At 41.3% G+C, this 26,615-nt stretch overlaps 1 protein-coding gene across 1 annotated transcript; it reads left to right on the top strand.

Annotated features, from left to right (window-relative positions):
* The first annotated feature begins 572 nt into the window (after positions 1–572).
* LOC146606791 (E3 ubiquitin-protein ligase CBL-like) lies at positions 573–19,242 on the top strand. The gene is made up of 14 exons (XM_085349387.1): positions 573–695; positions 5,654–5,901; positions 9,159–9,305; positions 11,028–11,184; positions 11,547–11,668; positions 11,791–11,928; positions 12,388–12,499; positions 12,669–12,703; positions 13,983–14,268; positions 14,550–14,657; positions 15,784–16,079; positions 17,187–17,290; positions 17,460–17,642; positions 18,742–19,242. The coding sequence occupies exons 1-14, from the start codon at positions 573–575 to the stop codon at positions 19,083–19,085; spliced, it is 2,403 nt and encodes an 800-aa protein (XP_085205513.1). The 3' UTR covers positions 19,086–19,242.
* The last annotated feature ends 7,373 nt before the right edge of the window (positions 19,243–26,615 follow it).

Genomic DNA, 26,615 nt, shown 5'->3' with positions numbered 1-26,615 from the left:
TTTAATTTCTGAGGAATTCTACAGTAAAACTGGCTGAAACTTGGCACACAGGTAGAGTAGGTGTCCCAGAGGAGGAATCTGTTGAAAGTTGGACCTCAACTACTCAGGATGATTTTTAATGAATTTTTGAAAATTGACATAATTCTATTGTATTGGCTGTATTGAATTAAATATAAGTTTCCTTTAATTTCTGAGGAATTCTACAGTAAATCTGGCTGAAACTTGGCACACAGGTACAGCAGGTGTCCCAGAGGAGGGATGTGTTGAAAGTTGGACCTCAACTACTCAGGATGATTTTTAATGAACTTTTATATAAAGCGAAAAGGCGCTTTATATAAAAGACTGGTGTAAAAGCGCAAGGAAATTTATGCGGCGGATAGGAGGCGGCTGGCTTGACCGCGGCTCACAAATGACGGCTCACTTTACCGCGGTCAAAACACAGGAACACACTTCCTCAACACTGGGTGTGAGTGGAGCCCTCTAGTGGTCCACTACACAAGAACTGATCTCCGGTTGTCAGCCACCCACCCCCAGAAGAGCCCCGGGCTAACCCCCGGTCACCAACCGAATTAATGGCCGGAAATCCGAGAAGGGGCACCGGTCTCATCGGCTTGATGAAGGACGCCTTTCAGCCTCACCAGCCCGCAGTGGTTGACAAGAAAATGGTGGGAAAATGCTGGAAACTCATGGATAAGGTACTGACAGTGGTTTTCCGGTAATCCGGTTGTTCAGTGATGACGTGACGAATCCTACTTCCGGGCCTAAAGTAGTCTGAGTTTAATATGGCTTTTGTGTTGTTAACATGTTTAATGTTATGTATTTTCTTCTATTTGATCTCAAAAAGCTCCTAAAACAGTCAGTGATCACTGTTGACCTCCCTCGGCTTTTATTACCGCTAATCATTCATTTAAGCTCAGTTTTTAAAACCTTAGGATGTAACTATAGCCCAGCCCATGCAGCAGTATATGAATGACTAACCTCGTATTGTGGATGGATTATCTCAGTTGTTCTCCTGGCTGAAGTTTGGTCCTTTTACAGCATCCTGCCATGCGATTACATTTGTTCCTGACCACCGAGAACACTCACGTTAACTTTTATCGAGTGGAAAAAAAGTTAGCTTGTTTATATTATGCTAACATAGCTGTGTCGCTAGCGGTCACGTAGCACATCATTATATACGAGCTAGCCAAACTTCAGTAACCCTACAAATATCACTGCTGTTTAGTTTTCTGTCTTCATTTGTGCTGGAAGTGATAACAGAGCTGTACGTTTTAATTTGTTTCCAAAACCCCGCAGTCAGGACATGCTATATTGTATTTAGATAGAAGCTAGCGAGCTAACTCCCTGCTAACTTCTAACTCCGTTAAATGTCATAAATTCCGTTTTCATGGATGCCTGGATGTTAAGCTCAATTGTTACACCTGGTAGAGCAGAACGCTGATCATTTTAATAAAGATGAAAGACTTTAGACAGTTTTTCAACTCTCAGTAATGCCATAGTGATCGTTTAATACAGGGGTGGCCAACCAGTCAGAGACCAAGAGCCACTTTTTTTTTACTGTGTTACCGCAAAGAGCCACATCATACGCATGGGCACACATGAACATCACCCATCCTTCCCCCCCCCCCTCTCTCTCTCTCTCTCTCTCTCTCTCTCTCTCTCTCACACTCACACACACACACACACAAAATACACACATCTCTGCTCAGCCAGATTCATTGTAAATGTCACACACCAACATGATAATGACAGAAATGGACTCCTACAGTACTAAAACCACAGGCCAGTCATTTTCAACAATGAACATTGTGTCCACTGTCTCACACACACAAACTCTCAGTTCAACCAAGTCCACAAACAAAAATATAATAATCTACAATAGCATTTACTTTTACAATGCATGTTGTTTAGTGGGACTTCTGGCATTCCTTGCCTTGAACAATCCTCTTTAAATCTGGCTTGTATTCCGTTGTTGTCACTCGAAGCAATTCTTTCACATGTGTGTCAGTCAGAACAGATCGATGCTTTGATTTGACATGTTTTAGGGTAGAAAACACAGACTCGCAGACGTATGTTGACCCAAACATTGACAGTACCTTAAGCGCAGCCCGTTTGACATTGGGGTATTTTTCCATTGGCACACTTTTCCAGAACTAAATGGTCCCTTCCCTTAAAGCAGGTTTCAATTGGTCCTCCTCACAAAGATCGATCATCTCCAACTCAGCCGCAGCTTCATCTGTGACTAGCGGGACTTACAAACAGCCGGTCTCTGCATTAAATGGGTCGACGAGGAACGTAATCTGTGGCCTTTTCAATTGTAGATCATGGAACCGGGTCACGAAGCTTTCGTGCAAGTTTTCAATCACCGTTGCATATCTGGCTCTTTGCTTACTCAGGGCAGCGCTGGCGACTTGCCCGCTGGCTTTTAGCAGAGTGGGAAAATGCGTTAAATCTCCCTTTTGAATATGTGTCTTGAACAGCTTCAGTTTGTTGACAAACGCAAACACACTTTGCACCATGTCAGGCAGCATTTTTAACTTACCCTGCAGGGTCAGGTTCAGTCTGTCCAAGTGACACAGCATGTCGACCAAAAGGCCAGATCCATAATCCACTTGAGGTCCGAGAGCTCGGGATAGTCCTTGTCCTTCTTTTCCATAAACAGTTTCATGGCATCCAAAAGCTCAAAGAAGCGAGAGAGTACCTGGCCTTTTGAGAGCCACCTCACAGTGCAGTGCAGCGGCAGGTCACCTGGAAGCCCTTGGTCCAGCTCAGTGATGAGATTCTTGAATTGCCTGTGGTTAAGCGCATGTGTGCGGATATAGTTGACGATTTCCATCACAGGCTTCATGACGTGATCTAAATTCAATGATTTAGACACGAGTTGCTCCATGTGGATGATGCAGTGGAAATTCCAAAAGTCAGGAATAGTTTGGTCAGCTTTGCACAGCCCCACAAGCCCGTTCACAGATCCCATCATGGCTGGTGCTCCATCCGTGGCTATTGCAGTTAATTTCGTTATGGGCAGATTTGCTTTTTCAAATGCAGCCATCATGGTTTCTTTCACATCTATGCCATGGGTTCTGTCTTTTAATGGCACAATATCCAGGAGTTCTTCTTTGATCACACAATCGTTGGACACAGACCGTGCAAATATTGCCAACTGAGGCTTGTCTTGTATATCACAACTCTCATCCAATGCGACACTAAAATACTCACATGCTTGAAGGTCAGAGTGCAACTGTGATTCAATAGCCGTGTTAATGTCCGATATTCTGTGTTCAACAGTGTGGTGGGACAGTTGGACGTCTGATACCATGCGTTTTAATTTGTCATTTTCAGGAGACAAGATTTCAACAACATCACTGAGGCATTTTTTAATGAACTCCCCTTCATTGTATGGCTTTTTAGCCCGTGCAATGTTCCAAGCCAGCTGATAGGATGCGAGCGTTATGGTCTCTGACCGCTTCGTAAATTTTTGGAAAAACTGTATCTGCCTTTCTGCCTGACTTTTCAAAGTGGCCGACTCGTGCTTGCAAAGTTCAGTCCCTTTTGTAAATTCCTGGTCGATGTTAGCATGGAGTGAGCTGAAGTGGCGCTGAAGATTTGAAGCTTTGAAATGCGCTAATGACGTCTGACATATAAGGCAGAATGGCTTACCATTGCGTTCAACAAAAAAATATAAACTCTCCCACTCTGTTAAAAACGTCCTGTGTTCATCTTCATATTTTCTTTTTGCTGTGCATTTTTTTCCTGCCATTTTAAGGGCGAACTTGCTCCTACTGGGAAACTTTGCGGTATTTTCATCTCACACACATGTGCATTTGATGAAAACACCGTATTGAACTCAAGCGAAGCGAACGCGCGCATTTTAAAACAACAACATTAAAAAAAAAAAAACCCACAAACGCAAACTTTGATATGAACGTAAGAGCCGCATGAAACCAGGCAAAGAGCCGCGTGCAGCTCGAGAGCCGCGGGTTGGCCATCCCTGGTTTAATATATGGACCTGCAGCGGAGTTTAGGTCCAGACACGGCTAGTGACGTCAGACTGAACAACCGGATAAATCCTTTGCAAGAAAGGGCTTTGAAACAGTAAACGAAAAACTTTTTACTTGACTTTTTTTCTTTTTGTCTGTAACTCGACATCATAGACAAATGTGAGGCCACTTTAACTGATTTTCTTTTCTCACATATTGAAAAAAGATTAAGCTCAACTTTTCCATCCGCTCCTTCACTTAGCGTGAAACTGCGGTTATATTGAATCATCACTAATTCCCTTTGCATGACATAAATAACCTCAGGACATCCACACAGGAAGGTGCTTTGGCCTAAATTTGAACAATAACCTGTAAAGCAGTCTAAACCTGAAGCCTAAAACTGGAGTACAGTGGTGTCTGATTGTCTAATTGGGGTCAGTTCTCCTGAATTAGGTCACATTCATATCCCTATATTTAGTATTGGATAAGAAGAGGTGTACATGTTGCAGGGGCAAGGCAATGTTCTCTATAGTCATTGCAGCCTATTTACTTTCTTTTGCAGTTGGCTATAACTAAAACAGATGAGCGGGAAGTGCAGAGAGGTGGTGAGACAAGAGCTCACAAGATATTAATGCAAGTGAGCTGATGTAGGAAGTAACAGTGCATCAGATAATAGAGAGTGAACCACGGCATGCATGTGCAGTGTTCTGTGCAGACTCATTTACACCTGTGCTTGTAAATGGCACGTTTGAGTTTAAAAGCTTTCATACCTGGGTGGTATGCTTCAGGGCTGGGTGCTGAAAATTTTTACTGCCTTGCTGTAAAGTTGTATTGTGGGAATACATTGCCATCAAAGTAGCAAAATGAGGAATCTGAGGGTTTGGGGGAAGTGCTGGATCTGATATATAGAGTGAGTGTGCAAATGTATGCAAAAAAGAAACAAAACCCTGCTTGCATGCACAGTTGGTCCACAGCAACGTGGGGAAAAGATGCACTTAAATGAATAGTGACAGGTAAAAGTTTCTGGTGAAGTTGATGCAAATTTTAGGTATTCAACGTGTTATTGTACTATGAGCCATTTCATGTTTATGGTCACAATATATTGGGCCTGCAAAGTTATTTGGTGGGTATGGGAGCATAATTGAGTGCAATTTGATAAGTAACCTTAGTTGTCAGGTGATTAGACGGGTAGTAAATGTCCGTCACAGAAGCAGTTCCTGGTCAAACTTTGATCTACAGCTTGTGCCACATTATTCTCCGATTACCGAAAAGACTCTATCAAGAAGATTATCATCATAAACATTAGGAAATATTGGCTGAAACTTTAAACCTTGACATGTGTAAGAATGGCATTTTTTTCCGGTAACATCACATTGCAAAAATCGTGACCCAGTTTTATGAGCTTAAAATTTATAGACACATCCATATCCAAACTTGCGTGCGATAGCTGATGATCTAGCTGGAAAACTGTCAAGAAATCTGTGATGTCTCCAGTACCGTACTTAGACAAACTTAAAAAATGTTTTACCTTGACTGTGAAACATGCACATTGCAGCATCTCACATTGCCACAGCTAAAGGTTTTAATCCTGTTTGTTTTATGGTTTTTGTTTTTTCGTTGTTTGCAAGTTAAAAATAAAAAAACCCCATCTCTGAGCCGTTGCGTTCTCTGTCCAGGTGGTGCGTCTGTGCCAGAACCCCAAGGTGGCGTTGAAGAACAGTCCGCCCTACATCCTGGATCTTTTGCCGAATACCTACCAGCATTTACGCACCATTCTGTCCAGGTATGAGGGCAAAATAGAGATCCTCGGCAAGAACGAGTATTTCCGCGTGGTCATCGACAACTTGACGAACAAGACGAAGCAGACCATGAGCCTTTTTAAGGAGGCCAAGGAGAGGATGTACGAGGAGAACTCCCAGCCCAGGTAGGCGCACGTTATATCCGGACAAAACATGATTCATCTTTGTGGGGGGAAACGGAATATTGCACCAGCAGAAAGCCAGGATGGAAAAGCTGTGAAGCAGGGAGTATCTGAATACTGGGTATCTGAATCATGGCACAGTTAAAGAGCTAATCGTTGTTTTTCTTGGCTTCCTATCAATAAAATAATCCCTTAAACTCATGATAGTACGATAATTCCAGCAGTAAAATATCTCTGCTGACCGAGACCGTCTCTGTCCTATGGAGCACAGAACTGAGCTTTTTCACAACATCTGTTTTGACATGAAATAGTTGGAAAGCACAGATGTTGATGATTAATTAATAAAGATCGTTAACTAAATAGAATAAAAGCTTCACTAATGGGCCACCTTTGTCTGAAGGTCTGCTGTCAGCATTGGCTGAATTTTTTATTGTTATTTTAACCAAAATAAAAAATGGGTTCTTAATGAAAACCTTCCAAACTACCCAAGAAATCAGAATCAGAATCAGAATACTTTATTCATCCCGAGGGAAATTAGGGGTTACAGCAGGCAGCACGCTAATGGCGCATGCGCACTCACAAAGGAACCTTCTGACCAACTTTACACAAACATCACATTGGGCAGACATGTCAGAAGGTAGGCTGATAGGAAAAAACAACGAAAATACACTACATGAGGTAAGAGGAGGAGAAAAAAAAACTCCACTCAGACTGACCTCCTAGTGGGAGAACAGTTTGATAACAGAAAAAACACCTCAGCACAAAAGCACATGACTATCAATACACCATAGAAACACGAGACAAGCAACAGGGGCTCAGGGGTGTTGTAAAGGGTAAGAGAGAGCCGGCGTAGACAGCGCATCCGGTCCTGCAGCATCTGTGCTGGTCCAGTTGACTGCTATCTTCCCCGGTAGGGCACAAGCATCGAAGGCGTTTGGAAGGGAGGGGGATGAGTGCGTGCTTATCAGTGTAAGTGTATGTGTGTGCGTGTCCAGAGTTCAGCGGAGACAGTGTCCTTCGCTCTATCAGGCTAAGTAAACAGTCTGCCAGCCAACCCAGGTGGCCTTCATGGGGCGGGAAGAATAGTCATCACACAGTCGTTATCAGGGAGTTGTTTTGGTGGGCTCCAGCCTTGGGCCTGCAGCTGGCGCCGTGGTGTCCAAATGTTGAATATTGTTGATTTCTCCTTTGTGAGCAGCTCGAATTTAGCACTCTGAGACTGGTCCCTCGATCCGTTGAAGAGCTGCGAGCCTCCCCATGATGGTATCAAACTTCTGTTCCATGGTGTTGTCAGTCTTTTGATTCTGAGACCTCACAACTGCAGTGATCCGTTCCGCGATGTTTTCCAACTGTCGCTCAAGGGTCTCATTTTGAGCAGGCCTCTCTCTGATGTTTCCCCTCATACGCTCAATGGTGTTGTTTTGAGCCTTCACAGCAGCTGTAAGCGTCTCCAAGGTGTTGACCATATTACGTTCGTTGTGAGAGGTCGCACCTCGTCCCGTCGCTTCGAATCCAGCGGGCAGCCTTGTGGGGGTTTGAACAGCCGATTCCGCTCTCTTATTTCTCTGATAAACCAGGGCTAAGCCAACGCCGATCAGCATGAACCCTGTTATCATGGTTCCGAATAGGTAGATATCTTCAGCATCCTCGATCGACAGTCCCGCCAGGCACACGGTCCTCCAGTTCTGCCACCCATCCATCGTGTAACCGGCAGGGAAAGTCCCTCCAGGGCACTCAGGCTCTCCCGAGCCCCGACTTCTCGTTGAGAAAAGGGTGTCAATAGCACTCAGAGACCAGTTGATCAAATCCATAATTCTCTTTTAGGTTTTAGAGAACGACAGTGAGAGACTGTTCCAGGGAAAGTAAATTCACACAGACAAGACAAGGACATAGAGGCGAAGCAGGGAAGATAAGGGTGAGGAGGAGAGGAGAAAAGTGCGACCGCCTTCGCTGAGAGCTCAAGAAGTAGTTCAATACAACTCATACTGAGATTTTTTGTGTGATATTTTTTTTTCCATCAGATGATTAAAAAGATTTAAAAAAGCGGCATGCTTGCACTGCTGTGGAGTCATTTGTGAACATCTCTAACTCTGTGCATTTAAAATGAAGTACTGATGTCATTTAAGCTCTATAACATTAACCTGCAATCTTTTTGTAAATATTAATTTAAAGTATTGAAAAAGTTTGTCTTTTTTCTTGAAATGTTCTTACAAGTTTCCATCGCTGCGATTAAATCAAACCATATGAAGCAAAGTGAGCTTCATAGGGAAGTGATTGCACTTTCGCAATCCTCTGCTTCTCAGAAAGTCTTTGCTAAGCAAAAGTTCATCCTTCCTTTCACGCACTAAATTTTATCAAGTGTAAGATGTTCTATACAAACAGCTGTGTTGGCATTAGCAAATGCATGTATAGGTCATCGGAAAGCCTTTTAATTGAACCGTCAAAGCTGAGGCCATGCTCAGACGATGTTGTTGCCCAACTGGCTGTGTGCTCAGTATGCGTCTGCGACTTTTGGTTCAGTTTTTTGTCATGTGTCACCTTGTGCCTCTTTTAAACTGATTTACTGTTTAAAGAAAACAAAACAAGTTTGGACTAGATTATGCACCCGCACTGGTTATGTTCAACCCCAATGAGGGTGGACTCACTTCCTCTGAAAAGTAGCGTTTCGTGTAGACTGCTCAAACCAGGTATCTTCAAATGTAAAGCAAACGCAAGTGTAAAAGTCAATTTTCAACATTGCTTCCCTTCTTCTGCAGTTATGTTCATGATTTCAGCTCTAATTGGACATATTTTTATAAATTTGACACTTGAGTTGTCAGGAGTGGGGTTAGTTTGTCTGGGAGGTAGTGCAGCCAACCACAAGTAATTTCACAGAAAGTGCTTTAAATGCATTTAACAAAGTAACACCAGTTGTTTCAACAGCAGGAAAAGAAAAAAGCGAAGAAGAAAATGTCCAGTTGACTATTGTGTTTGTTGAGAAAGAGGAAAAAAATTAACTGTAGATCCATAAAATGTGCCAGAGGAGGGGGAAATGTACGAGACAAGTGGTACCATCTTTGATTCCGCCTGATTGTTTTGTACTCGAAAGTGTCTGGGTGCTGAAAGCTTCTATTTCTGTGTGCATGCAAGTGTAACTTCCCCTTTTATTTAAAACCAAACATGGCGTTATAGAATACTAAAGACATTAGGCTGAGGATACCTGTATCTAACTTGTTGCTACGGTTTTCTTTCATTGTCTCTCTTCCTTTTCTCTCACTTAGGCAAAACCTTACCAAGCTATCTCTGATCTTCAGTCACATGCTAGCGGAGTTAAAAGCCATCTTCCCCAATGGCCTATTTCAGGGTGACAACTTCAGGATTACCAAAGCTGATGCTGCTGAATTCTGGAGAAGCTCATTCGGGGACAAGTGAGTTTTTGTTTCAGCTCTGTATTCTTATTCCTGGGTGATGTTCGAATGACTCATATTTCACAGTAATCCTTATTTATGTCATGCTGGCCATCGATTCCAGTTCATCTCTGGCTGAAGCAAGCAGTTTTATCTTACTTACTGCTTCCTGCCCCTTGCAAACAAAAGATTTAAACAGAAGTCAGATTACCATATTAGCATAGTCACATTCACAGGCAACATACATACGAAAAGTAAAAAAACACAACAAAAGCGCTGAAACTGAGCATTTATAGCAGTGGAGGTCTGGGTTTTGGGGTCATGAGTTAAGGCTACGTAAGATGACCTCATGATTTGAAACTGACTGTGAGCATCCCAGCCATTTTATTAGGGGCACCTTGTCTTCATTTTTGTGGCATTGATTCAACAAGGTGCTGGAAACATCCCTTGCAGATTTTGGTCTATAGTGACATGACAGCATCATACGGTTGCTGCCACATACCCAGGTTTCCCTATTGGACCGAGATCCAGTGACTCTGGAGGCCATTTGAATACTATTGCTTGGATGTTACTTACTGTCATGTTTAGAAAACCAGCTTGATTGGAGTTTTATCACCTGATGTGTTATTCTACTGAAAGCAGCTATCAAAAGATGTTAGAGATGTTTGCGGGGGGGAAATCACAGCAGATCAGCAGTTTATGAAATGCTCAGAGCAGCACCAACAAGCATGTCCCATTCAAAGCTCTTTCTCCCACATTCTGCTCAGTTTGAACTTAAGCAGGCAGTGGTAACCATATACATATGTGTCTGCATGCATAAATGCACCGAGTTGCTGTCATGCTCAAATATTAGTATTAATCAGTATAGGGCTGTTCGATATAACCACATATATCGGATGACAATATGAAAACATCTATCGTTTCATTTTACGCTATCGTTTGTTTCGTGGTGTCGCAAAATAAAGTGTTTACGCCAATATTTTTTCACCGTTTTGATGGTCACTGTAGTGGCTATATTAATTTATTAAAGTTCTCTCTTTCTCTTATATTTAATATAACCACACTAAGGATGGACAAGCGCCTGTTTTTATGCATTGTTGTTAGCAACAACGACGGTAAAACCATCGCATGTCCGCTTGTTTATTTTCCACATAAACCTTTCACAATAAAGCTCAAGATCCTGTTGAAACTTTTCAAAATAAACGGAATCATGTGAAAAAGTATGCAGAGTGTTTATGGATGAGAAGCAAAAAGGAGCCGTCAGGTGTCTAAAAATGTATAGTTTCATGCACGGTTAAAACACTCGACTCCAGGTACACGACGCCCAGCTGGAATCACTTCAGCAACCCGAGATTCACAAAATTTACAGAAAATGTTAAGTTTTTGTGATTTTTATCGTCGTTGGATGATAGATGTTTTATATCGGGATGTGAGATTTTGGTCATATCGCACAGCCCTAAATCAGTAGTTGAACACACGTATCTAATAAAGTCACAGTTGAGTGTGTGTATTTGAGGAAAAGCATACCAGGTCCCCTTTAGTCAACTAAAAATACACCTGTGTATATATTTAGAGTTGTGTCTTTATAAAGATCTGCTGCCTTGTTAGCTAGGTGTTAGCTTAGCAAATCTGCAATTTTATTACATTTTAGGTTCTATTTAACCCCAAATTCAGTCTTAACTAATAGTGAAAGGCAATGTCCCCACAACAAACATTTGTTTCCTCTCCCTCCCTTCTACCCAGGACCATAGTGCCATGGAGGACATTTCGGCAGGCTCTTCATGAGTTTCACCCTATTAGCTCAGGTCTGGAGGCCATGGCGCTCAAATCCACTATCGACCTCACCTGTAACGACTACATCTCCGTCTTCGAGTTTGACATCTTTACAAGGCTCTTTCAGGTACGTCACAAAGCATTCAGAGTAGTTCACTGTAAAATTGCACAGTTTGCACTTTAATAACATTTTAGTAAAGGCGGTGAATTACACGAGGATGCTTAAATTTGTTTATTTGTTTAAATTTGAGTCCCGCTTAGTCTCTCCTGTGTAAATGCAGCAGCAGTGTCTGAACCCACTCGCATATGTTTTTCTGTAGTGTTGCCAGCGATCAGAGTTGGTGTTTGTAATTTTATTGCTGCTAACAGATCTTCTGTCCTATATGCATTATAGTCTCATACCTGATTTTTGTTGTGAATTCAACTTCAAAACAGCTGATGTACACAACATAAATAAAATGTTTGCATTTGTGAATCTGTGTCTTGTAGCCATGGTCATCTCTTCTAAGGAACTGGAACAGCCTGGCTGTTACACACCCTGGTTATATAGCCTTCTTAACCTACGATGAGATGAAGGCTCGACTGCACAGGTTCATCCACATACCTGGCAGGTAGGCCTCACAGATCAGATATATCCTATAATACTTTTGGGGGGAAAATCCCTACTGTATTAAATATGTTGTTGCAGGAGTGTGAGTTTGTAGCTGTTGGTTGAAATAACTCTCTCTCACAGCTATATCTTCAGGCTGAGCTGCACTCGGCTGGGCCAGTGGGCAATTGGCTATGTGACAGCTGATGGGAACATCCTGCAGACCATCCCGCATAACAAACCACTCTTCCAAGCACTCATTGATGGATATAGAGAGGGATTGTGAGTCGCATATCATCAGGGTTAATGAACTAGTATTTAGTGTAGATTTATAGCACTATTAAACTGCAAGCTGTCAGGGGAGAGTATTGTTTTTCAGCCTACTGAGTACATGTTACTTTAGGTTCCTGAATTAATAGTGAGGAGGGTGGAGTCTTTGTAGTAGTTCCTCAAAATTTAACAAAAAACCTTACAAGGAACAGGTTGGACAGTGTGGATGAAATGGTGTCACAATCGAAGTATAATTAACTAGTTTGTGTCATCCTGCAGAGAAACAAACTTGTTTTGTTTTTTTTGTTTTGTTTTGTTTTTTTAAGGATTTTATAATGAGAAATTGTTTGGCAGCCTCGATGAATTGTAAAAACATGGCAAGGTTGTTGCTTCTTACTGTTGATTTATAAAATCTGAAAATGACCCTTTTTTCGTGACTTGGTTGCGTTTCTGTGTGCCGTGGTTCTCCAGCTATCTTTTCCCAGATGGCCGTGCACAGAACCCAGACCTGACAGGGTTGTGTGAACCGTCTCCACAGGACCACATCAAAGTTACTCAGGTTTGTTTCTCATGTGCGTGCATGGTTTTAATGCAGAGAACAAATACAGATGCATAAAATGACTGATTTTAGGAATAAATCTCTACAGGATGAGAGTAACATGAGCAGCCGGTGTTGAACGGTCTCCCTTTTTCCCTTGTTTCTCTGTGTCTTTTATTACACTGATTTGAAGCAGCTCAATAAATCCTGACAGGGATCTTCTTTTTCCTGCTGTAGAATTTTCTTTAAATTCAGTTTTTTGTGTTCAACGGTGCCTTTTTAAATAGGTCAATTAATAATAATAATAATAAGTCTTTGATTTAGATTCATTCTCAGATTGCAAGTGTTTTACTCCACTCTCTGATCTGCATGTTTAAACTTAAGTATAAAGTCTTTTATTATTATTATTTAATTATTAGTAGTAGTTCCTGCAGTAGAGGAGTCATGTCATGTTCCTCAGTGTAACTGTTGCAGTCCCCAAAGTTATACGTTCGGTTCTTTGAGCCATAAGATCCCACAGTGCTACTGAGTTTTAATAATGAAAGTGTGAAACAAAGGGAAGCAAAATAGATGGGAACTCCGGCTAAAACAAACAAACAAACAAAAGAGGAAGGAGTCCATGAACGAACCACACAAGACTGTCTGCTTCAGGCTTCACCCCTAAACTACTTTTTTTCTTCTTCCTTTTTTAACTAAGAACCAAAAACAAAATCCAAAACAGGCCTGTAGCAACAGAAAGACAGATGGGAGGGACAGAGATTCCAGTTACTGACCATCAAGCTTCAGCAGCCAATCGGCACTAAGAATAAATCTAAAGTGAGATCAGGTTAACGAGGGTGCTGATAAAAACACAACAAGGTGACGACTGGACCAACGCACCGAGGTCACACGTAGCTGTAACTTTATTGTTTTATTAATGTTATCTTACAGTCAGTGAAGCTGAAGCACTTTCTTTTTGTACTTCCTTTAATAAAATCCTTCTTCTTACTAACAACTGTAACAACTTTTCCTCTTCAAACATAAAAGATTAAATAGACTTTACTGGCTGGGAACATAGACTTGCTAAGAGTGAGACAAAGGACTTGTTTGCCATGAGTGAGTGATTAAATGAATGAATTTGATGTGCTGTTTATTCTTGATGGACTTTGGACTTTAGACTTCCTTATACGGAATTTATTTTGATTGTGTTTCACATCAGACGAACAATATAATTGTTGTCTTCCCAAGCGCAGTCGTGTTGTTCTCACTACTCTGCCTTCAGGACAGAAATGCTCTCCGGGCTAACTTAACAGATTAATTAATCGCAGCATGACTGCAGAGTTCTTTAGACATAGTTTTCTTAAAGTGCTCCTTCTGCAGATCTTTGATGTACAACATTTATTTGACATCTTCAGTTTTATTTACATTATAATTCATCCTATCTGGGTGACTCTTTTTGTGGTAGTTTTCATGGTTTCCTCCTTAAGCTTTCAGTCTTGAAAAGACTTGCAGCTGTAATTTGGATTTAAATCAAAGCAAAGCCTTTCACAAATGATGAAAGCTTCAGTCTGCTCCTTTGCCTTTACCTCCTAACCTTGCTGTGTCTTTCCGTGTGTGCATTTCAGGAATCGGGGGGTCAGGGCTGCCCGTTTTGCCGATGTGAGATTAAAGGCACGGAGCCTATTGTAGTGGACCCCTTTCACCCAAAGGCCACTGGGGCTTCCTTTGCTGGTTTCCAGGGGTCGAGCAGAGCAGAAGCCGCAAGCAACGAAGAGGAAGAGGATGATTGGCTGGAAGACCAGCAACTTGTCATGATCTGGCTGGCCTGCACCAAAGTAAGACGAGCACGTACATATATTTAGACGCTCACTGGGTGCTTTATTAGATGCAGCTGTTCGATTGCTTATTAATGCACAATATTAATCAGGTAATTGCTACAACAACTCAGTAAATTTAGCTAATAGATATGGTCAAGATGACCTGCTCAAGTTCAAGCCGAGCATCCGAAAAGGAATGAAAGGTGATTTGAGTGATCCTTATCGTGTAAATATCTCTGAGGAATATTACAAGCACTTCATCCGCTACAAAATCTGTAAATCAATGTGCGGGTGTGCAGGTGGAGCGCCCTCCGTCTCCAGTGTCTCAGCTGCCTCTGCGACTGGACCTCTTACAGCAGAGGTCCTCCACCTCCCATAGTGCACTGAGTCAGGGAGCCACAGTCAAAGTAAGTACACGCCTGAGTGCACTAATAATAATAATAATGGATTGGATTTATATAGCGCTTTTCAAGGCACCCAAAGCACTTTACAATACCACTATTCATTCACTCTCGCATTCACACACTGGTGGAGGCAAGCTACAGTTGTAGCCACAGCTGCCCTGGGGCAGACTGACAGAAGCCAGGCTGCCATATTGCACCATCGGCCTCTCTGGCCAACACCAGTAGGCGGTAGGGTAAAGTGTCTTGCCCAAGGCACACAATGACCAGGACAGAGAGCCCGGGGATCGAACCCACGACCTTCCGGTTACAGATACGCTTCCCAACCCCCTGAGCCACAGTCCCACTAAAGACAAAAGACTTTGAGACCGACTATCTGTGGAAAAGAATTCAAAGGGTGGAAAAATAGTTTTTAGAAAAACACTTGCATTGGCCAAAGGTGCATTCAAGACTTGCTGGTCACTGAAATATTCTCACTCTGAATAGTGCCTTTAAGAAGAGCCCTGTGCAAACATACACTAAGAAGTTGAACCAGAAGTAATAACTGCTCAATCATATGGAAGTCATATGCAAAGTGTTAAGGCCAACACCTGCTGCTGGGACACAAACTTCATTACAAGCGCAGTACATTTAGGTCAGAGTAATATCACAAACTAACCACCTCCTATTACCAGCTTTAACTCACTTTTTATATCAATAAATACACGTATATGAGTAGCTAACGATATGAATATCTTCTCTAGAAAAGAGCATTTATAGTTTTAGTTGTGATCAAAAGAGCCTGTGAGATAAATCTGTAATGAGCCCGTATATTTTAGTCAATATTTCCTAGAAGCCTTGAAGTTGTCAGATGTCCATTTGATAGTCAAAAATAATCATGTGTTAATGTGGCTGCAGGTTCCTGGAAATTATGTGAATTGGCTAAGTGTTGGTATTCACAACTGCTCGACTGTTTGCCTGTGACTTAAAGATTAATAGTGACGCCTTTTTATTAAACCTCCAGTGTGCTGCCAGCCCTGCTAACACAATTATTGTTATTACCAAAATAGGATGTGTGTGTGTGTGTGTGTGTGTGTACTTGAGTCTTCACATCTCTAACAAAAAACATCCTGTCCTGTGTCTTCTGACCCAGATGGTAGCCACTCACAGGGACAAACCTCTACCTCTGCCTCCAGCACTGAGAGAGCCTCCCCCTCCTCCCCCACCGGAGCGCCCCTCCCTGGTCGGCCAGGAATCCAGACTCCAAAGGAGACCCCTCCCCTCCACCCCGGACCAGCCAGCCTGGGCAGCAAACTACATGGTGCTACGCCCTGCAACGAAGGCCCCACCACAACAGGGCTATATGGCGCTGTCTTTAAGGGAAAAATATAGATCTTGGGTTGTTAGAAATACCAGCAGATCAACAAACATGCTCAGACCTTCCAGCAGGTAATAAAATGTGCTTATGTGTGTGGTTATGTTATTGTATAGTGAATTGCAGAGAAAAAAATCTCGCTGGGAAAGGTTACAAGTGACTTTCAAACAGTTCGTAGAGTGAAAAGTGAGAAAGTTGGTCTATAAACAAGTTAAAGGGATAGTCTGACACACAGTAATGCAACCCTCAAATCTGAAGCTGTGTATTTTGTCCAGCAGGGGGCTCTCGAGGTTCCCATTCCTTAGAGAGAACTCTCTTTCACTTATTTGCTGTTTTTCACCTCCTTAAATAATTTAAAGGACAGTGCTTGAAGATGAAGGCAGCTGGATCTCAGCTTGTCTCTTTGATTAAAATGATGACAGTGTCTAAAATGTAGGGAATTCGAATGGATAGGAAATCTGCTTAAATTTTAAAACTCGAAAGCTGAAAGTTGTGGTGTGAGCCTACAAAGATGCCTTCGCTGGGTCCATGCACGACTAATTAGACTTAAAATGTGTAATATTTGGAAGCATTCATACCTCTGTGTGATTGGTGGATTTTTGTTTGAAGCAGAGCTAGATGTTTAGCGGTCTATTTGTGAAGTTAGCATACTGAAATGATGAACTTTTGATCAGAGGTTTGGTGATTTAGCTTACAAAGGGTAGATTCAGTCATTGAGAATATTACCTTCTCTGTGAGGATTAGTTTGTGTAAGAGTCAGGCATAAAGGATCGCCAACAATGGCCCTTTTTAAAATCTGCTTCTAATACTTTTTCCTTTCTTTTTGTTTTTTGGTCATGTAGTGTTACCATGGTAACTAGACAAAATTTCAGATTGTGAGTTAAGTGTAATTGCAAATAAGCCCTGCAAGTCAGCTCAGGATGCAGACTTTCCAGGCACACCGCTCTGTCCCCAACCACCTACAGTTCAAACCTGCTGTTTGCATGGGGCATCCTATCAGAAGAAAATTGACTTTAAGGGGACGGTGGCCTGAAAGTATAAATGGCTTTATTTATTTATTTATTTAAAATCATGGAAAACTTTTTGAGTCCAAGAGCAAGATTCTTTAAATGAAAATGAGCACAGTTTGTTCCCCTTTAAATAATTCCTCTATCTCTCTCTGTCTCGCTGTGTGCCTGCAGTGAGGTGGGGGACAGAGACTCTGAGGACCCCCAGGTTTACGAATCCATGTGTAACATCCAGGCCCAGGCCGGCTCGTCGGAGACGACGCAGAACTCTGAGCTGTGTAACATTCTCAGTTTCTCACTTCAGTGTATGGGAAGTGCTTGATCATTGTGGATTACTAACAGTAATCACACTATTTGTTCTAGTAGTAGTGGATAAACTGACATCACAGAATTAAGAATATCAGGGTAAAACCTCATTTTTATTTACTTTTTTTTTTTCCCTCCAAGACCATCCTCAGCATTCAGCTGTTCCGCAGGACAAAAAGGAGGAGGCCAGTGTGGAGGATGTTTACGAGTATGACTTTCCCAGACCAGTGGTCCCTCCTGCCCCTGCCAGAAGAGCCCTGTCAGATATCGGCGGCCCTTCTGCAGCCTTCAGCAATCTCAACATAGACTCTGCAGTAGATCCCAGTATGTGTGGGGGTTTTTTTGTTGTTTGTTTTTTGTTTTGTTTTTTTTCCCCCTTTTTAATTTCTAATGATCAGCAGGTGGCGAAATTTCTGGTTGCAAAAAGGGAGTTGTGGTCATTAGTTACGTCGTACTGAACACAGCGTGATTTATATTTTAATAGTGATCACCAGTATGCTCAGCTTGAGGCTTCAAGATGATGCACAAAAGAAACCGGTGACATCCAGTTCTCGTGTGCAGGCTGTTGTCCACGGTATTAATGTTGTTTTATTGCACATTTTTCCTCAGGCTGGAAATAAAACAAAAAGTGCCAAACAATTTTTTTTGGCATTGAAGCTAATCACAATTAAAGAAAAATCAAAAAGTCCAAAAAGAAAAGTAGTCTTAGTTAGACTCAGTAGCAGTGGACAAATGAATATTAATTTGAGAAGTAATTAGGCTACATGAATGTAACTTGAAACTTCTTGTTTAACTTTGGCTTCAGCAAATTACTGCTTTAACCACACTGAAATCAGTGATGGAAATTGCTTTCATAGATACTCTAACCACAACGTGCTGCATGTCAGGCCAGCTTGTGAAACTGCTCAGGCGATTCATGAGGTCAAAGTTACAACAGAATCCATCATACCAGGCTTGAAGCTATGTGCTTCTAGATGAACTACAGGTAGTTTGGACCAATCAGCCTTCTGTTAGGAAGCCACATTCATTCTAGGAGCAAGTGTCACTGCTTGGCAGTTTTCTTGGTAACAGTTATTTTGAAGCCAGAACTTTAATGTCAGTGATAACCTAAAGGCCTTTTTTCCTGCAAGTTTTAATTCTGTGAAGCATGCTGCGTTTCTTTGCCTTTCACAGACTGTTACAGATGATTTATCCAGTGTTTTAGTTTTTTTAGAGTGAGGATACTTTAAGTTTTTAAGGACTTCCGAAATGTTTCTGTTTCTCAGATGTTTCAGGTTAGCAAATGTCTGGTTATAAAGGGAACTTTTAAATTATTTTTCCCACAAATCATCTGTGTGAATGTAAATGTGTATTTGATGTGTTTATTTTGTATTTGACTCATCACGTTTCTTATTTTTCTTTCATTTTCTCTCATTTGTTTCAGGTATGTTTGTAGCAGGCGGCGACCCCGAACGTCCCCCAAAACCTCTCCCTCGGCGAGCCAACTTTGACCGACGGCCTCGTCTGTTAAACCGCAAGCCACCTCCGCCGCCGCCAGACCTCCCTGGCCCCTCCTCATCTGCCTCCCCTGTTCCACCTCCGACTATTCCTCCTTCAGGTCCTGGAAGCTTGGCCCTAAACGGGGAGATTGAATGCCTCATATCCCAAGGCTACTCCATCCAGGACATCCAGAAGGCCCTGATGATTGCTCAGAACAACCTCGAGACGGCCAAGAACATCCTGCGCGAGTTCGTCTCCATCCCTTCCACAGCGCACATCGCCACATAGTCACTTTGCGCAGGCTCATCCTCTGTCTCATCTCTCTCCACTCTGTGCCATTACCATTTACCAAGCACTTTTCTGCAGGGCCACAAGTACTTTCAGAAGGCTTTACTCTGAGGGATGATGCTGCGTTCATGTTATATCTCATCCAAAGTCATTTGTAGTGGGAAAACAGCAACGTGGGGTGGGGTGGGGGGGACTATTGTTAAAGACTATGTCAAGTGGCTGAAATTACAGTCTCAGAATCTCTTTTACTTGTAATATTCATTTGGAGATTGAGGGTTTTGGCCTTAAACGTGAGAAGTCAACTGTAAGTCCGATATGACCTGAACACAGCATAAATGGAGAATCGGAGCCTTTAAAATGGGCTTGCTGTGGCCAAGCTGTGACTCGCTGAGTTAGTTACATGCTACGGCAGTGTCCCCCCTCAGTCTGCGTGCATGCTCTCGTTAAGCTAAGTGTTAAAACTGTGCAGACTTTGTTCAGCGAAGGGACCCCGCACATAGTCGTGTCTGTTCATTACATATGATTCTGTAATGAAATCTTCTGTTTTTATTGTTTGTTTTTTAAGCATATACATTACTGGGCACAAGCACCCTTCAAGTAAATTCCTTCCAAAGAATGCAGTCTGTGTTTTCAGAGCTAAGGAAAAAACAACCATGCCAGCCACCAAGTGGTTAAAATGAGAATAGTCAATACCAGGTACAACAGAACAACCTGTTTACATCTTTGCTGTACTTCTTATGAATTCAGACATTTGATTGAACAACAGAATACATTTAAAAGCCAAAAGCAGTTAGAAGCAAGCTAAAAACGTCTTTAATTAAATAGAAAAAACAGTCCACTTTCAGCTTTAAAGCATAAAAACACAATAAGCACACTGACATGAGAAGTATTCAGAAAAGTAAATGTTGCAGCAGTTTCACTCTTCAGTGTTATCTGGGGTCCGTTCTTCGTACCTCGCTTACTACATCCAAGACCAAATCATCGCGCCAACTTTGAGCTCGCTATTCCGGTTCTCCGAACACACCTGTTGCTGACGATTAGTATAGCTGGATAAAGTAATGTGAGATCACTGGGTGGCTTAACAGGGGCTACGCATCAATAGTAGAAACATTGATCGGCAACCCTTTGATTGGTTGGCGAAAATGTCGAAGGAGCGCGCTCGGTATTTTTCGGCAGCAGAGCAAGAACTCTTGATTGAGGGATTTCAAGAGTTTCAGAGTTTAATTAAAACGCAAGGGAACACTGCAAAGGCTGCAAAAGCAAGGAGAGAGGGCTGGCAGAAAGTTGCTGACAAATTAAACTCGTAAGTAATTTAATAATAGTAATAATAATAATAATGGATTGGATTTATATAGCGCTTTTCAAGGCACCCAAAGCGCTTTACAATGCCACTATTCATTCACTCTCACATTCACACACTGGTGGAGGCAAGCTACGGTTGTAGCCACAGCTGCCCTGGGGCAGACTGACAGAAGCCAGGCTGCCATATCTCACCATCGGCCCCTCTGGCCAACACCGGTAGGCGGTAGGGTAAATTTATTATATTATATTACATTACATTATATCATATTATATTATGTTACATTATATCCTCTTTCACATTAGAGCCACAACAGGACCCACTAGAACATGGGAACAAGTAAAAGTGAAATATAAGAATATTCTACAGAATGGTAATATTTATCACTTATATTGCTTTTAGTCTCTTGGAAAGAGACCCTGAAATACTCTGTTTGTTTGTTCATAACAGCAACCAAGAAAAGGGAGCGAGCAAAAAAAGACAGGTGGTGGTCCTGCACCCCCTCGTTAACAAGTTGGTTAAGTAAATAATACCCTCACGGAAAAATCGATATCTCTCTATGAGCACACTGTCAAGCTGAGCTAAAGGATCCTGTCTATCCCGTAATATACGCTGAATTCTGAAAACTCTCCTCATCAATCTTGCACCTTCCGCAATGGGTTGCTCGCGTATACGGACAGGACATGGCTCCGACAGACTTCCCAAATCCACCTTCGCTTTTATAGCCGTGGTCTCTGATCTTGATTACACAAAGTAATTTACTATTACTACTCTAAAATATGAATTACATCTGAAATAATCAAATACATGAAATAGAATGATTAATAGTACATTTCCCTTTTTTTAGGAAATGACCTGTATGTATCTGTATGGAATCAATAAAAGAATCAAATACTGCATTATCTTTAGTTACATTGATAATGTTTATTTATGGAAAAACAGTGGAAAAATATCGCTGTTGCTTTCGTATAAATGAAGCGGACATACCTGAGTGGCCGCGATCTAATCTTGTTTACATGAAGTAAGCCTGCTCCCGAGCAGGTTTACACTTACGGATCTGTTGCTATGACAGCAAGTCCCGGATGAGCTAACTTACTTAGCGAGGTACGAAGAACGGACCCCTGATCATTAAAAAGTAGCACGGGAAAATAAAAGCCTCAATCATTCACATTCGAAAACTATACTTATCAACAAAGCATATATTTCAAAAAAGAAACAAGCCGCAGACTCTGACGGCTTAAATCTGAATGAACCAATTTAATGTGAAACATGAAGTTTGTTACAGTGAAAATGTGGATAAACTGTAGCCCTTAAAACATCCTACAGACACTGAGCAGTCTTATTATGTGGAGTCACAATCTGCTGTGTGCTAGGACAGCTTTTTCTGCTAAAACCAGGTCCCTACTGGTTGAAACAAGGGTGATGGGAGGGGTGAGACCTTACAACAACACATCATTAAAGTTAGGAATAATTCTTTGACATGAACTCGTGACCGTTCTGACATTACACACAGATCTGCTAAAAAAAGTTTAACAAAGCTTTAACTAATTCAAGTTAAACTTAAACCAGCTAAATGGCTTTGTTAATGTTGGGCTCGCTTGTACTTTTACACTGAAGTAAACTTTGCACATCCAAACTGTGAAACTGTGCCAGGGAGTAGAAACAAGAAAACAAATTCAGTCATCAGCTGAATTTTGAAGTCCACGGTTCATTATTGTAACCATGTAGATCTAAATGGAGCTGTTTCTGTCCATTCTGGACAAATCAACAGATAATTATGTCACAGTCAAAGTCACCTAGCTATGATCGCCTGTAACTCATAACAGCAGCAACTTTAAGTAAAAACAAAAACATCTGCAAATTACAGTTTTATGTTTAAACTGCACATAATACACTATTGTATAAAAAAAGTAACAGAGTTATTTTGTTCTTCAGTCTGTGATGCTTTTAGATGCTGATGTAGCATCAACACTCGCAAAAATGTACACATTTTCAGTAATGGGGCACACTCAGATTCTTTATGGCTGTGCAGTCCATGGTTGCTCAGGGCGACTCCTCTCTCTTCCACACTATCACCATATTCTTGTCACTAAGGGCAACTAGATAGCGTAGCTCAGGGTCCATGGCTACGCTGTTGATGGAGGGGCCTTCTACCTTGCCGTGGCCGTTCTTAACTGGGGTCGGCCACTCCAACACCTGCCAAAAACAAACAACATGTTAGTGCTGAGTGGAGAGAAAAGCGAAATGCATCTGAAGTTTAATCTCATTACACGCGGCCGACGTGAAGCTTCGGAAGTCTCAACTCACTAGTCTTTACATTTCATGTGCAGGCTGAAAGAGGCAAGCAAACTGAGCTCTCTTTAAAGAGTAAAGATGGATAGTGACATTTATTTCATTGAAATGTAGATTTAAAATGTCTCCATCCTTTACGTTATCTTAATGTCCTGCACAGGTACTCCTGTGCGCGATAATCCTGTGTTTATACGTGAGAGCTGGTCATTGTGTAATCTTCCAAAATGAAACAAAAATCAACTACACAGCTCAAATCTCTCATATTTATGGTGGTTGCACACATCTGTTATCAGAGATGCAGACAAAATCCGAGGAAATTATGCTGAAGCTAAAATAATACTTGAATGGCCCGTGTTTATCTATTGTAAGCTTCCTGTGTGCATTCCTGTGCACGTGTATTTCTCTAGGAACAACACAATTAACTGCTTCTGCAAATTTAAATGTCTTTTGAGTGCAAGACAAAGGAACTCTCTCTTTACGGGACTTCAGTGGATTCACACATGAAGGACAATGTTTCAGCCCAGTGCTGAGATCTGGGTATGTTGTGACATCACCAGAAATCCAGCTGGAAAACAAACAAGTGGGCGGATGAAGCTCCATGTGTTTTCACTTTTCAGAGCTAAGATTGTGAAACAACTTTAATAAGACATAAAAGTAAAAGAGAGTAAAAACAAGGACAACTAAGGAAAGTATAACTGATGATTAGGATAACGTTCACTAATCTGGGAGTTTGTTTTGTCTGACTGCAACTACCTCCCAGACTAATTTAATAGACTCATTTTTAGAAAAAAAAGAACAAAAAAAACAATCGATATTTCTCTAAACAAGAATCGTAAGAGAAAGCTACTGTCTGAAAATACAGATACCTCAGTGGGCAGTATGGTTTTCCCAGTGTGGAAACTGTTCTTCTGGAGGTTGGGGATGTGGTATGTCCATATCTTGCCTTTGTCATCACCGCACACCATGTAGGCTTGACCTAATGATAGGAATGAGAACACAGAAAAGTACACGTGGTGAGTATCTGTGATGTTCTTGGTCAGAGGGCCCGGTGGCGCCAGTGTCCAGCAGCCTCGCCTCTGTCAGTGCGCCCCAGGGCAGCTGTGGCTACAATGTAGCTGCCATCACCAGTGTGTGAATGTGTGTGTGAATGGGTGAATGACTGAATGTAGTGTGAAGCGCTTTGGGGTCCTTAGGGACTAGAAAAGCGCTATACAAATGCAGGCCATTTACCATTTACCATGTAAGCACTAAAGTAGTTTTTCACAAGTTACCACCAGGAAGCTTTAAATGAACTTTAAAGTCCTTCAGGCCATTAGCTGTCTGCATTTCAAGATCTTCTAAATTAGTTCACGGCATAGAGTGATTGAGTTACATCAGCTTTCCTCTCTGTTGTTTCAGAGCTGCACGTCTGAGTGTGTGGCTTCAGTCGAGGTGTGCACTCATCTATTTTTGCTTTAGAACAGCGGTCCCCAACCCCCGGGCCTCGGACCGGTACCGGGCCGCGAGAGTTGAGGCTCAGGTGTGAAATGTATGGTTTTCAGGGTTTTTATCGGTTTTCAGCGTTATTTTGTTATCGTTTTTATTGTTAACTCGGTTTTCCTGGGTCTTTTCACGTGTGTTATGAATAGATCTTCTTTTTTTTCGGTACCGGTACTAGTTTTATTTTGTTGTATTTATCCGCAACACCTTAAAGGCCAGTCCATGAAAATATTGTCGGGCATAAACCGGTCCGTGGCGCAAAAAAGGTTGGAGACCGCTGGTTTAGGATGTTTTATTTATCTGATTCACTACAATCTGGAGGGTTAAAATCATAACCCTGGAACGTAATTTAGATTGTAAAGTGAAAACATCCAGTTCTACAGTAAAGCCTACAGGGAGTGCAGAATTATTAGGCAAGTTGTATTTTTGAGGAATAATTTTATTATTGAACAACAACCATGTTCTCAATGAACCCAAAAAACTCATTAATATCAAAGCTGAATGTTTTTGGAAGTAGTTTTTAGTTTTAGCTATTTTAGGGGGATATCTGTGTGTGCAGGTGACTATTACTGTGCAGAATTATTAGGCAACTTAACAAAAAACAAATATATACCCATTTCAATTATTTATTTTTACCAGTGAAACCAATATAACATCTCCACATTCACAAATATACATTTCTGACATTCAAAAACAAAACAAAAACAAATCAGCGACCAATATAGCCACCTTTCTTTGCAAGGACACTCAAAAGCCTGCCATCCATGGATTCTGTCAGTGTTTTGATCTGTTCACCATCAACATTGTGTGCAGCAGCAACCACAGCCTCCCAGACACTGTTCAGAGAGGTGTACTGTTTTCCCTCCTTGTAAATCTCACATTTGATGATGGACCACAGGTTCTCAATGGGGTTCAGATCAGGTTAACAAGAAGGCCATGTCATTAGTTTTTCTTCTTTTATACCCTTTCTTGCAGCCACGCTGTGGAGTACTTGGACGCGTGTGATGGAGCATTGTCCTGCATGAAAATCATGTTTTTCTTGAAGGATGCAGACTTCTTCCTGTACCACTGCTTGAAGAAGGTGTCCTACAGAATACAGCAGACTGGAAAAGATTTACTTCAAGGTAAGTTCAACCAAAATCACTAATGCTTTCATTTTTATGATATTAATTTCTAGTTCTTCAAATTTTTAGAATACAAATCAATAATTCTTCCAAAATTTCCATTCTAATATTTAGATCTTCCACTTGTAGAATAAAAATCACTAATCCTTCCAAGATAGTAATGGTTATTTCCTCTGTATGTGTCTTATCTTTGGAAACTTGGCTTCATCACATGCAGAGGAAGGAAGAACAATGTCAGGTATGTACAAGTGTTAGTTCTACATATGTTTGATTCCTGAGATTCAGTGGTCCCACATGGTATTCCTAAGATTTTTATTTGTGCTTCATGCAGTGGAAATACAGCTGCAAAATGCTGACAATGAAGTAGAAATACAGCTGCAAAATGCTGACAATGAAGCACGCATTGGTCTGAGCCTACAAGATGAGGATCCTAGAGGAGAACTTTGCAGGCAAGAGCAGTTTGTCTTTGTTACACAGAGATACTTACCACAATAAAAGAATACATCCACTAACATCTTATCCTCATAAACGTTTTAGGTGTACATGTTGGCAATTATCGGATCCATTGACCTGGTGGATACTACTTGCAGTTGCAGCTGCAACCATATTATTGTATGTGGTGGTGTTGCTCCTGCTCCATTCCAACAAATACATCTAAGTAAATAAATGCAGATTAAAAGGAAGATCAATAAAGTTTATTTCTTTACAAATATCAAAATTGTGTGTCTTTATTCTCACACTGGGTTAATGCGGGATGTCAAAGGTTGTCTAACATCAATATTTATGGTGGTTCAAACTGCAGACAAGAAAAGAAAACTACAGGTGAATCCAAATGTGATGCTCATTGTTGTTCCCAAGACTAAGCAAAAAATGCAATGTAATATATTTGTACTAATCTTTAGCTGTTAGACTACTAAAAGCTGACAGGGGTCGTTTGGATTCATATTTATGATCATTAATTTTTATAGGTTGTGTGAATGAGCAGACAAAAATGGCCCTTTTTGGGATTAATAAAGTTATGTGAGATTAGTTAAAAAGAAAAAAAATGGGCATTTGTGCAACATTTTATTTAATAGTACAGAGTCAAAGTTTATTGATTTCTTTTACAAGGTATAATTTCAAATAAAATGATTCCTAATGGTAGCTGTGCAAATCTTGTTATTAAGTTAGTTATATTAGTTACACATAAAATTCCTAATGGGTATTCCTATTTTCCAAGATCCAGTATCCTATAAAAGACAGCAGAATTCAGTGTTCTTATTCACTGAACGGTTGTTGTATAACAGCAAACTTTGGAGGAGTGGCAGTGGAAACAGGCTTGAATTAGGAGTCCAT

The sequence above is a fragment of the Diplotaxodon limnothrissa genome, unplaced genomic scaffold, assembly GCF_057381915.1.
Source record: "Diplotaxodon limnothrissa isolate DT_005_m unplaced genomic scaffold, D_limnothrissa_male_GT1.1 unmapped_scaffold_7, whole genome shotgun sequence".
Classification (NCBI taxonomy): domain Eukaryota; kingdom Metazoa; phylum Chordata; class Actinopteri; order Cichliformes; family Cichlidae; genus Diplotaxodon; species Diplotaxodon limnothrissa.
This window is presented reverse-complemented; position numbering and strand designations above follow the sequence as displayed.

What these genes read in the sequence shown, in the direction of transcription:
- LOC146606791 (XM_085349387.1), top strand. Translation starts at nt 573, where the DNA reads ATGGCCGGAAATCCGAGAAGGGGCACCGGTCTCATCGGCTTGATGAAG. An exon ending in AGAAGCTCATTCGGGGACAA is followed by an intron (nt 9,306 to 11,027) that starts GTGAGTTTTTGT and finishes CCTTCTACCCAG; the next exon opens with GACCATAGTGCCATGGAGGA. An exon ending in GATGGATATAGAGAGGGATT is followed by an intron (nt 11,929 to 12,387) that starts GTGAGTCGCATA and finishes GTGGTTCTCCAG; the next exon opens with CTATCTTTTCCCAGATGGCC.